At 42.2% G+C, this 16,778-nt stretch overlaps 1 protein-coding gene across 30 annotated transcripts in view; it reads right to left on the reverse strand.

The window, feature by feature from the left end:
* The window catches only part of MAGI1 (membrane associated guanylate kinase, WW and PDZ domain containing 1), a 349,049-nt gene that overhangs the window by 65,111 nt on the left and 267,160 nt on the right, over window positions 1-16,778 (reverse strand). For 15 of the 30 annotated variants that reach the window (XM_075762361.1, XM_075762358.1, XM_075762356.1 and 12 more), the window contains exons 4-7: window positions 12,132-12,338; window positions 9,011-9,221; window positions 5,424-5,506; window positions 2,144-2,182 (exon numbers count right to left, since the gene is read on the reverse strand). In XM_075762361.1, coding sequence (XP_075618476.1) covers window positions 2,144-2,182; window positions 5,424-5,506; window positions 9,011-9,221; window positions 12,132-12,338 — 540 coding nt within the window. The remainder of the gene's footprint in view (window positions 1-2,143; window positions 2,183-5,423; window positions 5,507-9,010; window positions 9,222-12,131; window positions 12,339-16,778) is intronic. The other 15 variants (XM_075762369.1, XM_075762359.1, XM_075762349.1 and 12 more) reach the window with 2 other exon arrangements.

Below are 16,778 nucleotides of genomic sequence, written 5' to 3' on the forward strand. Positions count from 1 at the left end.
AAAAGCATCTGAAAGTTCTCTAAAGCAAAAGGCAATATTCTCCATAGCCATGTTGCACAGCCTAGCTAGATGACCCAGAGCATTAGATTTTATCACAAATATGAAATTTCCAAAAACACTTTGCATCATTAGGAACCTGAGTGAGCCATACGGTTTTTATTTTGGTACATCCATGCAGCACTCTGCAGTCTCAGAGCATTTGTCAGCAGGTAAATTCAATGGACAAAGATCCAATTTTAGACTTTTAAGCCTGGGGTAAATACATAGATTCCTACCGAGATGCTCTTCTTTAGTATGGGATGGATTCCTAAAAAAAGAACTTCTCCAACCATGAGGTATTTTAGTTGCACCTATGCATCACTATAAAGGAGCTGGAGGTGACCTCAGGATACTCAGCTCTTACTGCTCCCTTGAGGCCAGGAGGATCTGCCCAAGCGTGCCAAATTCTACTCTAAAGGTTAATTTTTTGTGTCCTTTTGTACAACCTTCTGTTAAAAAGAGATGACCTATTATTCCATATTCAACCCACCTCTTTGGAAAACATGAAGATGTGAAAATGCTTCAAGCTTTAATTTTCTTACATTTAGAACACAAACTGTTGATAAGCTATGGAGCTAGATATCTGGCACCACCCAGTTTACACTAACCATGAGTATGGTTAGGGAAGAGGCCATATGTTTTCATGCCCTAATGTTGCTGTAACCAACTGCGCCATTTGAAAATGTCTTTCTTTATGCTGCAGCATTTGCAAATCTCAACAGTATACCGATGGGCTATGAGCTCAATAAAGCTTATCTGTATTAAAACAAAGGGAACATCTCATGATGTTCCAGCAAAACACTTGTGTATGTACGTGCCTGCAGAACTGGGGTCAGGGTTATCAATTAATGAGTTTCCCTGCATCTATCTTTTTCAGCTCATCTTCTCTTGCACTAGATCATGGTATCAGACTGGAAGAAAGGAACGTTTCCATTTCATTATTGCCTCTGAATTCGCTCTGAATTTTTTAACCTCTCTTATTTTTAGTCACCCTTTGTGAAGACCCTCATGAGAAATTTTTGCAGGTTGTTGGCATGCATCCACCTAACTTCTGATGTTTCTTGGTCTGCTGCTGATTATTTGTATGAGCTGCGCATAATGCTAACGTACCACTAAAGTGACTGCATTCTTCGTTAAATTGTTATTTCTTTCAAATTCTTGCACTAAAACAAGTTAGGCCTCCAACATTATTCCAGGTGTATTATCCAGAACAGTTCCTGGAGTAGTGTTAAAAGTCCCTGCAATAGCTGCTGGCTGCTGCTGCTGTATCAATCACACAGAAGCGGGAAGTAGAATACACTTACTTGCAAGTCATTACAGAAACCAGAGGTTAATTCTCTGGTAATACAATCCTCCAGTACGCAGAACTATAAACCGTAAATACAGTCCTCTTTAAAAGCAATAATAGACCTAGTGGAAATAAAATCCTATGCAACCTCTTATGCCTTTCAGCTTTCCAAGTGCACTAGAGCATAGCTGAGCACAAATAACAACTACCTCCACCATTAGTATAAACAGAATGAGCACCGCTGAGATATCAAGACAGCATTCTTCACAAAAAGATGCAGCAAATAAAAAAGTGTACTGCATCACTGAAAATCATCTGTTTATAAAATCACCTACTGAGCAAAATTTTCAGCTGTTTCATTCACAAGCTCAGCAGAGACATCCTATGTAATACTTGAACTTTCTAAATCGCACTTTGCTTCTCTTGCCTGGGAAATGTCTTTGGCCCCAAAGAAAAAGCAGCATTAGCTACTTGATTTCAACTTTGGCACCTAGAAGCTTTGTCCTGGAGCCAGTGATGCCAGCAGAAAAGCCCCTGACTTCTGCATGGTCCAGGAGGAAGCACCTTTGAACAGACTTTGCAAGATTAAGGCTCTCCAGCTTTCTTCTAACTCTGAATCGGTAAGGAAAACGCTGTCGATCTGAAGCTAGGGGAAGATTAGTGCTTTGTGTGCTAGGGAAGTTTTGCTGATAAATTAGGCTTGTGGAAATAAAAAAACTGAAAGATGCAAAATGATACAAAGGAGAAAGTAAGTAATTAAAGGCTTAAAACAGTGCAGTTGAAGTCAAACATCAAAACGAGAGATGGATGATTTACCTAGTTCACTGTCCAGTTCCTCCGTGTGTACCCCTTCTTCTCCAAGGGAAGAGCAGTAAATGAGACAGAAAAAATTAAAAGAAAATTTCAGATACCAGCACCAAGCAAGAAATTCCCTACAGCAAACAGCAGAACCGGCACTACTTTTCTACAGATCGAGCCCAAGCTTTCCATTTATCACACTGTAGTGATTAGAATATTGATGGATTTGATGTAGATAATGAAAGAATTGGTTCTTGCATTCTCAAAATACCTGTATCAACTGACTACTTCCATGCTACAGTTTGATATGGTAAAGTAATACATTTGTGTTGTTCTCACTGTAGTGAAGCTTCTCCCTCAGATCTGCATGGTGTGACCTTTGTAATCCGTTCTGTAGACACACGGATCTATCAGACAGCCAGACCTGAATACTGATGAAGAAATCTGAGAGGAAAACCTTGCATCCAAATAAGAACTAATGTAGCAAGGTTTTCAAGAAAGTACCTAAATTTATGTGTATACAAGGTCCAATTGACTTCACTGTAACTACTCAGATGATTTAAGATAGACAGGAAGGCAAAGCACCCTGTTCAACTGGAGGCACAGGCCCACGCTGAAGTCCACTGGTGAGGCATATACAGGAATGCACCAGTTTTAGTGGGGCACCTGGGACAAAGATCACATAATTTTTCAAACACACAAAGCCATCAATATTCACTGTTGCTCCATTTATCATTATCTCCTCCATATTCATAAGTTAACAGTGACACAGATGATTAAAGTATTGCTTAGCCTATAAATAATAATAATGCAGTCTGAAAATGAAAGATGATGACAAAACCAGAACAAAGATGGTAAAAAACAATCTTGGACCTAATACAGCAAAGTATAAGCCACATAAATGAATGATAGAAGCAAACAGAAGATGTAGTGTCACAGCATTGCTTCTGAAAATTTGGACACCTGAAAAAACACTTCCATGACCTGTTTGCAATATACTCTACCAAAGCAATTCTTTAGGACCATTAGCATGAAATACGAATTGCAATTTTCTTTGATAGCCTAAACAACTGGAAACGACCAAAAACTCGTTAGGGACACATATCCTGACAAAGAAAGAACACAAGGCAACTGCACCCAAACAAATCTGAAACAACATCTAACATTTATAAAAACCACAAACAGGATGGGATTGAGCCTGAAAACTCACGCGTACACACACAACAAACAAAACAGAGGAGGAGTCCCACTGACTTCAGTGGAAATACTCCCAACAGTGACCCTTGCCAAAAAATGTCCAACTTCTATGATGCAGTAAAAATAACCTTCTCTCTTCTCTGTGCTCACATTGTTTTCTGAAATAGAATTATTCTTACGTGCAAAGCACAATCAGAGCAGCCAAGCAAAACAGCGCAGTGCACTGCTGTACCTACGAAGCAACTGGTTTAACTACTGAATGCTAAAAATATTCATTAATGAGCAACTTAGTGAATGAAGTGACGGGGTGTGGGGGGAGATGAAATTAGCTGATTTTAAGGACCTGATAAACAAAAATGCCACTACTCTGCAAAATTATGAACTTAATTAAATACAAAAATACCAGTTGTACCTTTCTAATCCCAATAAAATAAATTATTCCAATGTTTGTCTTATAATTGCCAAGAGGACAAGAGAAAGACTTTCCCTTCTGCGAGGAGACTTAAAGTTTTAACAGAGGAGCTCAGTCACCCGCTGTTGACTCATCCTACATCCTACACAGCGTGGGGCACGCTGACCCACAGCGGCACTTGCTGCTTGTTGGCGTCACTGAGGCTATCGACGTCGTGGGAGTCTTGCTGGTAAAGCGAGGACAGGAGTTGTGCTTCAAGGAAAACTACCCTCTGAAAGAGGAACGCTTATGCTGAGACTTAGCAACCTCCTCTTTAAATTGCCAGCAATGCTTAACTGCAAGGAGGAGGGAGCTTTGCCTGCATACACTTATTTAATTTTGTTCCAGTTCTGATTACCCACTGACATATCCATTTGTAGGTGCAAGGCCTTCATTAATCCAGCTCCCTCCGCTCGCTCCTTGACAGATGACGCCAGTTGCTAAGGATCTGAAGCAGGCATCAGCTCACTATGCTCGGTTTTTGCCTGAGCTTTGCACATCCCTGTGGTTTGGGGCTGCGCTGCATTGTGCACTAGGAAGTTGGTGACCTGCTTTGTAAGGCAGCGAACGCTGCACAGGCCAGTTCTCACATCCTGCAAAATCTCGCATGTGAAAGGAAGCAGAGTTTGAAAACTGTGCAAAAATAGTAACAGCAGTTCTGGAGGCCAGGTTTGAACCTACCAGTAAAAAGGGATTGAGTTGATTCTTTTCAGAAATAAAATCATAATTCTCATCGAGCTGACTCACACCAGTATGAGTTTAATCATATTATGAAAACTCATTTTACAAGGACTGCACCAACAGTGACAAAGTAAACCTTTCCATTTTTAAGATAAGTCTACCATGATAGCATTGTGCTAGCCAAAATTATGTGTTAGAATACCATCACCTTTCCTGGTCAGTAGACCAAAACTTCCACATAGGTTTTCCCAAACTTTTAAGTTATTTTCATCATGATTCCCTTTTTTCTTCCAGCATCTCCTAAGAGATGCAGGGAAAGAACCTCCTTTAACAGTCCTGCATTTAGTGGCTCTAAATTGGACAGTGGCTTGCATTTCCAACATCTCAAGGAATACAAAATTACATCAGTGTATATTTTCAGTGGCAAAAATCTACACTTTCAAATGGAATTTGTTTTCAGTAATCATAACACTAAGTGGACTGTCAGAATTTAACAGTAGAAATGAAGCAATTGAGTTATTTCTGCTCAAACAAGGAAATAACATCATAAGTCTTTCCATTCATGTAAAGCAGGTGGTTGAAGCATAACACAATGGAGCACGCTGAGACTCAGTCACTTTCCTCCTACACAGCGATCCAAGGAACAAATGTGTTAGAAAGCTTTGAGTCTTGTTCAGCATCAGTGACTATTCAAATGCCTTTGCAAAACCAGAGGCCTCTTGCTTCTACCACCTCTTTGATTTTTATTAAAAGATCTGCCATCTCAATAGCTATCTTACATACACAGACAGTGATTTTACAACAACATAACGCATATTGTCTCTACGCCCTTACTAATAAACCTTCTTTTTTTTTTAAAAAAAAAAAGTGTTTCTGAACACAGGTTATTGGAAAGGGGAAAAGGAAAGGAAGAAAGCCACACAGAAATGGGCCAAACAGATTATTATTTCACTGTTTTCAGCCTCTTACCATCATCTTCACATTCTTCTAGAGGCTTCTGCTGTTTGTTCAGGCACCGTGGATCTAGCCAAGATGTTGTTTTTGTGTTATGGCTGGAAACCAAAAATGGAAATATGACCTTTGTTAATAAAGCAGAGATGAAGTATCAGTGACATAAAAGTATATATCCTCTTTATTATTCAACAGACCTGAAGGCATACTTTTGCTTCAGAAGAAAAGGCATTACAATTTTATGCTTTGCAAACTAGTCTACCAAATCACAAGAATCTTGGCATTGAAAACACAAAGGTGAAAACTGAAAATATACAAATCAGTATTCTTGACTGGAAGGATGCATGTGAAAGCTACAATATTATAATACTGATTTCCAAACTTTTGTCATTGGTGGTTTGTTTCTTAATTCCAGGAGCTGTCTTTGAGCCATTTGCCTCCTGATGAAAAGACAGAAGTTTCCCTTCCCCTCTAAACCATGAAGTGACCTTTGTTCCTGCAAAAGACCCTTGACATTTGTCTAGATTTGACCCCAAAATTAGTCAAAAACAAAATTCCCAGTGAAAACTTTTTAATTACACAAACAAAACTTCTTCAAAGCCTTTGATGGAAGTTGAACAGCTTTACTTTCAACTCTTCCTTTCTTCAAGTCCCCTGACAGTGCCAGTCCCAGCAGTGAAGGCTGCATAGTAAACAGGCTTAAAATACATTTACTAGAAATTATTTTCTCCCACCGTCTCATGTGCATACAGAGACAATCTTGTAATATAATGCCTCTTCTACAACCTGATGTCATCTTAGACATAACCTGCAAAGATAGCGCTTCAGTCCCCGAGGTATCATTCATCTAGCTTAGCCTTTAACACTGCTTAACAGTTTTAAGTTTCAATACCGTAGTAATGCTATTTACTTCTCCTTCAAGGTCTTAGAGAGGTTTACAAACTTAACCTTAGCCTCACCACAGTCTCATGAAGCTGTACATGCTGCAACGAGGGCTGCGATCCCTGAGGAACTAACAACCGACCAGCAAACTCCTATTTTACTGCAAGAATAGGGGACTGCCCTGCTCCTAAGAGCCCAGTGTGTAAAAAAAAGGTCCTTGTTTTACACATCCTGCTACCCAGCCCTCCCAAGGCAGGATGAGCAAATGTGTTTAATCCTTTTGTATGCTTCAGAGCAATTAATCGCCAACTAGAAAACTGAACGGCAGAAATTCAGCAACTCAGGCAAATTAACAGCAATAAAACAGAGGGGTTCTGCCAACTTATAAATAAGAAAGTCTGTAATCTAGCTGAGAAAGAGGGTGTGGGAGGAGAGTAATGAAATATTTGCATATTTCTTGCAACTTTGTCTCACTCCTCAAACGCTCATGATGCATGGTTTGCCGAGGCACAGAAAATTTAGCTAAACACCTTTCCCATCGTACACTCAGAGGGACAGGATTGTCAGACCTGTAACACGCATACATCTACATGCAGGGTAACGAAGGACTGCGATACTTTGGGTAATGAAAACCCCAATTAAAGCACCAGAGAAACATATCTCAAGAGCCAAATTGCTTCAGCTATAAGCCATCAGGATCGGTTATCTGACACGCAGCTCTGGCCCCACTGGAGGTGTGCTGGTTCTGCGCAAGCAGCTCAGATGTTCCCATACTGTTCCCTTCAGCACCCTGACTTGATAACCCAAAGCGCTGTAGATGATGGTACAGACATCTGAGCCAGCCTGGGTCCACACAGCTCATTAGCTTGCTCTCTTAATTTGATACAAATCAAACTGAATTGTTTCTAGGCTCAGGGTGTCCTTAGAATTAATAGAACTGCAGTCATTCAGTGTTGCATCTACACTAACATGTTCTCACACAAAATCACCCCCTACGTGTATGTATCCTCAAAATGGTCAATCTGCGCTGCAGGGAAGGAAGCAGTTGGTGTGCTACCAGATTTTCATGTCAGACAGCCAGCCGCATACGCAGGCTATATTTTTCCACCACACACATGATTCTCCTGCAAAAGGTCTAACAAATTATTTAAGGTGCTACAGTCCTGCACTGCTAAGAGAACACATGCACGTAGAGAGTACAGCAGCCATGGGGATGGGTTTTGGGGAAACTGGTGGCAGCAGCAGAACCCCTTGCTGAAGCACCTGTAAGGAAGCACAGCAAGGGCCCACGTGAGGACAAAGAAGGGAGCAACCAGCTGCTTGGGCAGCATTTAGTGCTCATCATCTGTCCTCCTCCAGGGAGGAAAATGGCAGGCTGGATGGGCTATTACTCAGGCTGCGTTGTATACATTAAAGCCAGAAAGTACGTCAGAGAATGAGGCACCCTGAGGACATAACGAGGGGCAGAATACCGCGTTCGGGATAATGAACACATTTCAATTTCACCTGATATGCAGCAGATGAGAATCTGCATCGTGCCTTTTAGACTTTAGCTTACACTAGGGGTTGGTGGAATCTCTTCAAGTAATTGAGAGCGCCCTGCAAAATGGCTTTTTTTACAGCAGCACTCTCCCAGCTGGTGAAGAGCTGCTGCGGTGCTCTCAGTCCTCAGATCTTCTGGCACTCTTCTCTGATGTGTTCCCCTGACATTGCAGCCAAGGGAAAACCTGATCAACCTTTCCTTGGCTCTGTCCAAAAGTCCCCTCTCCTGATGACGGAGCAGGACCGCTCCCCTTACTGCCTTCATCCAGCTGAATTCTCCAGAGTCCCAGAAGGGCCATTAGCTGGTGGAGGGGTTCTTTGGTACTAACTGCCCACTGCCTTCTGGTGCACAGGCAGAGGGAGGATCTCAGTTTCCAAGACCACATTAAACAGATCATCAAATCCAGAATCAATTCCTCACCCCCTTCCTCTGCTTGGGCAGCTAAGGGCTTGCGTTTCAAAAGCTAATTGAATTTTAACATCTAGCTAAACTCTGTGCAAGAAATCTCTTCCACTAACAGGTCCCATTTTATAAGTTACTCTTATCTCAATAAATTTAGACAAGTATAATTAGGGACTATTATTTATGGCATGAAAAAAATCAATATCATCATAAATCTGCTGACAGCACTCAGCTCTTAGGCAAAGACTGCAGAGCACGAGGTACTTCTTGCTTTTCCAAACTTACTGTTCCTACTCTGCACTGAGCTATGCCTTCTGCAAAGCACTTGAGCATGTTAACATATTTGGCCCATTTGCTCTGACGAGAAGACAACACACAAAGTCCATTCCTGGGCTCTGCTACTGCCTGAGCACACGACGGAGGAATTCACTCTGCACAGAGGCAGGCTCCAGAAATGAAGTCTCAGCCCTTTCAATTAGGAGCTTTCATTCCACCCGTTAAAACAACTGGCCCATATTTTATAAGTGTCTGTTGCTTTTGTAACTACCCTTATAAAATGAGCAATTCCCCTTGCCTTTGAACTCAGGAGTAATTGGGATGTTAATCCAATCAGGAAATGCAAAACCCCTGCACAAGCAGTAAAGAACTTACAGCTCTGCAACATAACTATATACGCTAAATATTTAATACACACACACAAAATGCATCCACGGAGGTTTACTTATGCCCAGAGAGAGAGGGGGAGAAATGGAAATAGAACAACAAAAATGTGCTTTACTCTATAAAATAGACTTCTCCGTTCTCGGTGTAGGCCATCTCCCAGTTTTCCGGCAGAGGACCTAGGTTATCCTCGGCAGAAGGAGGTAGGTATTGAGGGAGGTTCTGAGATGGTTCCGTGGTGGGAACGTTGGTGTGGCTATCAATCGTGGACGGTGGGGCTGTCTCTCTTACGATATGCGTATTATGCTCGTCTTGGTCACCAGACTCTGCTGTAGAATAAACAAGCACAAATAAAATTGAAAATCAGTCTTTTTCTCCTCACGTTTGCTTCTCCGGGTTTATCCTTACAGTTTTCCTGTCCTTCCTTTTTAATTTGTAAGACACAGCAACAGATGAACCAAGGACAGAGGCCCTGCAGTCTTTTTGCCAGCAGGGACGAGTTTGCTTTGCCCACACGCGCTCTGCCAACCAGACCCTCGCCAGCACAAATCAGAAGCTGTGATCAGCTCCCGTGTTCACTCTAACAGGCCCTGCTGAGGTACCAAAGTCTTCCAAGGTGGCTGAGGCCAGGGCTCACTGATGTAGATGAGTTCAATGGGCTTCTGAACAGGCTTACAGGTTCACTCCTGCAGTGCCAATTGTGGGACAGGGATTAGGAGAATAAAATTTCCTTTTTGAAGAATGATCAAAAGGGGAGGTTTTCACAAATGCAAAAGGCAGCCAGAAGCTCAAAGTCAACAAGCTAATGGTGAACGTCTTTAGCGCAGTGCGGTTTTTTAAATTAAAAATTAAAACGAGTGTCATGACTACACCATGCATCCACATGTTGCTGCTCACTAGTGCCTGTTCTAGCTGTCTGAGGCTGTTTATTCCACGGCTCATCACTGTATCCTTTCAGTCAACGTCACTCAGGAGTATTTTATGATGTATCTGGCCCTCCTCCCTCCAAGGAGATGTTTCTGATGCTTAAATTCATTCAGCTTTGAACTATATCCATGAAACACTGCTGCTCATTCCCTCCACCCCTAACCACAGTAAATGCTCTCCACAAACCAGCTCTGTGCTCCTAATTCCTTCACAGAGAGGTTTTGGTAATAGACAAATTCTAAAATTGCCCCTGTGTCTATCAAAGGGATTTTTCTCTGGTTCTTGAAGGTGTTGAAATATCAATGGCAGTACTTCCAAATCACCTGAGACCACCAGCCTCCAGTACACGTGGCAGACAACACACTGAGCAAAAGACAGAGAGATCACCGTCACACTCTGCCAAGTCCCCAAGGACTTCACAGCCAAGACCTCGCCTCGGCTCTCCAGACCGGAGACCACTGACATCCTCAACTCACAGCCCTTGCTTTTGGGGGGGGGGCGTTTGCTGCAGCTCCTGCACTATTTCTACTGTGTGTGCTGCCTTTAGAAAAAGGCAAGATATTGAAAATAATAAACTGGGAGAAGAAGGAAGAAAAAGATCTAGACTATACCAGTACCCTCAGCCGGCTGCCTGCTTTCAAGCCTTCGTGGTGTTCAATATTTTTAGGTAAAAGCTGACAAGATAAAGAAGCATGAATGAATCATCGCCAGCTTAAGACTGCGAGTGTAAACATGCCAAAGTCTGGAAAACACAAGTCACTGAGAGGTCTTCTAAGGAAGCAGAAGCATTTTAATATGGCTAGCACACTTACATGTGAATTAAGCATAAGGAATCATTTTGGTATAGGAAAAATAACTCTTCTCTTGATTCTGTGCCCATTTAATGGAGGCAAGGGGCCAGGGTGTGATAACGTTGTGACAAATGAGCTGCATCTTCCAGTATTTCATCTTGTGAAGGAAAACAAGGAAGTGAAATGATGCTAGAGTCAGTTCAGGGGCACCAAACTGAGATCGGCAGCAAGGAGGTCAAACAGCATCTCCCACCAGCTTCCTCCCAAAATCAGACCCTGTGACAAGGGCTGAGGTTGCTGCCAGCTCACAAGATATGGGAAACTACCCTCAGGTGCAAAACTTTATAAAGGAGCTGGTAAGCAGAGACAGAAACTGCAGCCTGGGAGGGATCAAGCCAGCCAGGAGTGATTTGGATTGCAAACATCTAACAGGTAACAGCCAAACAGAGCACAACTCTCAAAGCCACTTGACAGTTTGGCCCAAAGACGGCCAAAACTAAATCTCAGCCTAAATCCTTTTAAAGCTCCATACAGATGTTGGAGCCAGGACTTTGGCAGGTAGGAACTGGCATGACAGCTCCTACGACTCATCAGAGGCTGGGAAGGAAAATTGTCACGGTGGTAGGAAGTGACCAGAGGACAAAGGACCTAGTGCCAGGGGTGGTGAGCACCCACAGCAAGCAGCTGTGAAAGGCTGAAGGTGTGGATAATGCTGCTTGCTAAGTATCTGCCTCAGAGGGAGCTAGGAAGATGAATTCAGTGCTTGAAGCTGAGCTGAGGAAGTAATGCTCTAAGCATTAACAAACTAGGATTGCAGACACAGGGAAGAGCTCTTGTCCCTCAGAAGTTCACAAACTTCCAGCTGATTTCTGTGGAAACTCAACTGATCTCAAAGAGTATTTTGCTCTGAATCTGCCTGCACAGCACTCGAGTTTAGATTGCAAAAGTTTCCAGTGATCTTTCAGCCAATGCTCAAAGGTAGCCATGATGGGATTGAGATCTCTGTTCAGCAGGACACATGGCCTTCATAAAAACAAAGAGCTTGCACCCATGCTTCAGACCTCATTCCTGCAACAAGCAGCCCTTGGTTTGCTGGAAAGTACCTTGGAGAAGAGGACCTAATAATGGTACATGACAGATATCTCTAGATGCAAGAAAGAGCAAAGGACAGAAATATATTTTGGAAGGAACAATAATTAATTTCAAATGTATCCTGGTTGAGCCATTTCATACCATTTATAATGATTGAAACTGTCAACCATAGCTCAACTCTTCCTTGAACTTTCTGCAACTAATGGATTTGAGCTTTTCCCCAGTTTTTCCTCACTTCCACAAGGTCTTTCCAGAAGACGCAACTGTGCATGTGATCATTCACACCCAGACACCCGCCATCCCAGTCTTGTTGGCCAGTTCTGTCTGGGATCAACAGCTTTGCAGGAATCCCATTAAAAACAAAAACATCCCCCTCCAAAAATCTTTCCCGTGTATAGCAACTGATGGACCCCGATATTTTTGTTTTACCTGTGAAGCTACTGCTCATTTCAGGTACATCATCCTCTTCCTCATTCTCTGTATGCACTATGCCAGCATTTTGCATATCATTGTAAGACTTGGTTCGCTTTGGAGTCGACTGCTTGGAGCCAGACTGCAGGTTTTGCAAAGCATCGGTGGAAGTCACTTTCCCACTGAGGGGCTGGCTGGGAGGCTTGGGCGTTCCATAATAGTTACCTAGGCAATAGAAACACATTTGCATCTTCAAAAGAGAGCAGTTTATAGCAGCAAGTTCTCTATTTTATTTTCTTTTCAGTTCCATCAAAATCTCTGTCTCTCCCCACAAGTAAGTAAATAAATAAACTCACACACGCCATTCCCATTTTTGGAGGGGCCTATTTCACTTCTAGAGCAGACACAGAAATATTTCTTGCCTTTTAAGTTATTCTTGTTGAATGTAAAAGGAGAAGCAATGGTTGCATTGTTTAGGTGCACTGAGCGTACAAGGGCTAAAACAAAAGGCAGTCACGGTGAATAGCAAAACTTCATCTCGTTACATCTGAATTTCAATTAGTAGCCCTTTTACATGTGCGCACCCACACAATGCTGTGGCAGATCTGGAGTGAGCCCTGCAGAAAATAAAAAATTCATGACTGCTATCACCCAGAGAAGTGATGAAAGGCTCGGTGGCCTGCTTTAATACACAGGTTCTTTTAGGGTGGATGTTGCATTTAAAAAGCAAAAACCATTCTCTCTCTAAAAGAAAACTTTGTCAAAGGAGAGAAAAGGAAAGCTACCACATGGCACTGCTTTCTTCAAAGAGGAAACTCAGCAGTTGGGTCAACTTGGGTAGAAGTGAACAACCAGACCTGAAAGCAAAACTTGAAGGGACAAAGACGCACCCACAGTTATGCGAACACACGGCTCTTGGCAGCCAGCACCAGATGTGATGCAAACAGCGCAAAGTGCTTGGGATGCTTCATTGTTGTTTTAAGTGACCATGGAAGAAATACAGAATAAGTGCAGGGTCATTGATGCCAGAACCGCATGGAAGTATTTCACTGTTCCTGTTTCACTTCGCCTCAGGCACCACAGTAGTGCTGGATTTGCCCTGAAAGGCTCCACAGGAACCTCAGGTCTGGAATCAGTTCCCGCAGCACTGGGCATTACAGGAACTCAGACCTATTGCAAGGTGCATTTTTTACTTTTTACACAATGAACTGTGATATATGACAGTTTTACATAAAACCCCCAAAATTCTCCCGTTCAGGAATTATCATTAATTTTTATTTGCCACCTTCGGATTCCAAGGGTAGACTTTAAAATTCTCCCTATACTCTTTGGCATGACAAAATATAAAGGATGCTCCCATATAGCTTCAACTGTGGCAGCAGCACAAAATTATTCTCTAAAATATATGTGCACCTATGATTACATTCTTCATCTATCTTCATAGGCTATGTATAACCATTATTTTTCAATTTTTCAGTACTTAATTACATTATATATTTAATATCCATCCCCCAGAAAATGTACATGCCCCTTTATTACCCCCATTACACTAGATGGAAACTACAGCCCAAGGAGAGAATGTGCAAAGGCATTTTAAAACCCCATCTGTGCTAAAAAAGATTGTTTAATTTATTTCTATACATATGCACGTGTAGTTTTATTGCAGAAGGCAACAACACCATTCATACACTGTGACGTGACACTGAGTTTAAAGTCAGCCAAGCAGCTCTGCGGTGACCTGCTCCGTTGCTGTACGCAGTAGTTCCACTCATCTAACACGTTTCACAGTGCTCAACCATCACACGCTTGAGCTTCAAGACGACATATCTTTAGTTCAGTTTGGAAGTACTAGCCGTTTATCTCAACTCCTCTAGCTGACTGAATTGCCTTTCCCATTAGAGCATCTAAGTCCCTTACAACCCCGAAGCTGTGTGTGTTGTCAGCTTTAGGGTAAGACCACAGGGAGCACGCATGCCCCAGCACTCGCAGATCTCAACCTGTGTTGTGACTCTGGAAGGTCTCCAGACACTTCAAGAGTGAGGGAGACCAGGAATCACCCTGGCCAGGCTGGCAGAGTCCATCTAGGAAGATAATTATGGACACACGTTGCTATCCTTCCCTCTCACTCCTTCCAAGAGGGAAAAAGTCTTTCTTAACAGAGCTGAGACTGGAGAAGTCGGAGGAGCTCCCATCTCCATGCTTTTACAGCCGGAGTACTAGGACAGCAACACGTGCAGGTTTGTCTTAACAAGGTGTGTTCCAGCCTGTATACAACGTCGGGGATTCGGCTCCATAGGAGCAGCAACACTCCGCAACGCTTTCATCTTCTGTTCATCATTTCAGAATCTTAAATGTACATTGATGCATAATTTATAGGGAGAAGGAAATTACTTCTTCTGCAAAGAGCCTCTAATGGGGATGGAGGCTCCTCAAGCAGGTTGCAGTCTCTGCTAGAAAAATGATTCTTATGCTCTACATACTGCAGGACTATTTTATACAAAAAGAGGAGGAATGGGGGGGGTGGGGGGGGGGGTGGAGAGAGAGTGAAAAGGGAAAATACAAAGGTAGGTGGCCAGAAAAAGGAAAATCAACCCTCGTCCCATCCTAGCCTCTTGGGCATTTCTCCCAAAGAATGCTGCTACTTTGGGGTTTGGGGCTTTTTGTTGTTGTTTTGTTAGTTTGTTTTTCCAGACAAAATGTGTGTTTTTCTAAGGATGTTAACTGTTCAGTAGAGAGAGCCACATGAGTGCCAAATACCTGAGAACAGCTTTTATTTATGGCACTGCTTATCACTATTTTGTGGGAAATTTATTTCAGGTCTGTTATAAATGGTTAAATCTTTTTGCACTGGATGCAAGAGAGTGAATGAAGGGGATATATAGATGTTGCTAGTGTGGGTTTTTATTTCTCCTGGACAAGAATGTAGCACAGATGTTACCACCCCTCCTCCAATTACAGAAAAATATATGACTATATCTTTGAGTTTTGCTCCTTTTCAGTTCCTCTAGCAACAAGCAAGGCTGGAGTTCCTAACAGTCCATGGAGAGCTGTTCCTAGGCAGAAAAACAGGCTTCTCTAAAGTATTTCAGATTTGCTTACATCAAAATCACTAGTCACTTTTCAAACCAGCCATGGTCGTTGGTACTACTATTAGTGAATATTTATTTTCTACCAACAGTGTGCTGTCTTAGAGGATCCCTACGAGCATATATGAACACAAGCAAGGAGCAAATATGAATTTGAAGCTGAGTATGGCTCTGCATGAGTTTTGCAGAATACGGGAAATGCAGCCATGGGGGCTGAACTTTTTCTTTTTCCTCCACAGAAGACAGATTCAGCCTGAGTCAATATTTAAAAAAAAAAAAAAAAAAATAAAAAAAAAAATCACAGTTCTTCCTTCAGATTCACACAAGGATGTACAGGTTTGGGAAACTACCCAACTCGTGATGAAAAACTGAAAAAGAAAGCTCCAACCCAGCTTCCAGGTGACATGGAGAATGAGAGAAAATAGAAACACTCTTTTTCTCAGTTTGCTGACTGCAGTCAGACCTATTTTTCTTTTCTAAGCAGTTCTTTTCGAAGACATGGCACGTGGGCCTGGGCGTGGGGGCAGACACACCATGAGGAGGGACCGGCACTTAAAATTATCATCGAAACTTATGTTTAATCCTACAAATTAGAAAGAGAAAATATTTACCCTGTGACTCAGAAATCCAAACGTGCACCATTAACAACTGACAGTGAACAGCCCAGCAAGAATTTTAAAACACTCAGACTCAACATTATTTGTTAAAATTAAATCTGTCAATATTTATGAAAAACCATACATTTAAAAATATGCTTTAACAGTGTTTTGTGAGCCACTTGTAAGCCTAAAGAAGGGGCTAACTTCATAGCCAGTGTAATTTGTACTGAATATCCAATCAGCTCTAATTATTAACAGCATGTTACATGTGCATACACAAGCATCTGTCATCCCAGAGGATCCCAAAACATTTTCTAAAGTCAGCACAGTAGTTCCGCAGGACTCCCCGGGGTGCCGAGCTCTCCCAACAGCTCAGGTGAAGCTCTGCAAAACTTCTGAGGACCGTGTCCCTAACGAGATGTCTCAAAGCTGGAAAAAAGCAGCCCATCTCTCAGACAAAGGAGATTTCTTGATCAAGACAGTGGGAAAACCTCTACTTTTCTGTGGAAAGGCGAGTTCTGAAGCAGCCAGCATGGCAGAAATGGCACTTTCCCATATCTGATTCCTCTGGGAACCAGGCTCCTAAGCTTTACCATCTTCTCAAATCACATTTGGATCCTGCCTACAGCAACCAAATTAATAGCTAATAACAATGCATTCACTCAGCAGATGCTCATACCATTAACTGAATTCCTTGTTGTCGCCCTTCACTAACCCTTATTTTATTCAGTCCCTTGGTGCTTTAAGCTTATTTAACCACAACCAAAGTTTCATGGCAGCTTTTACAGCCAAAACCATGACTTAATCCATGCACTCTAGAGCACCACTCAGGAGAGTACACAAAAATAACAATAATAATGGGGAAAAAAACCCAAAACAGAATAGCTATTTGGTATGAGTTGATTTCTTTTCATCTCCTTATCTCTATCAGCAGCTTACACATTTTAGCATCACACACAGTAATTAGACTTTGGTAACAG

Source organism: Balearica regulorum, chromosome 10 (assembly GCF_011004875.1).
Source record: "Balearica regulorum gibbericeps isolate bBalReg1 chromosome 10, bBalReg1.pri, whole genome shotgun sequence".
NCBI lineage: Eukaryota > Metazoa > Chordata > Aves > Gruiformes > Gruidae > Balearica > Balearica regulorum.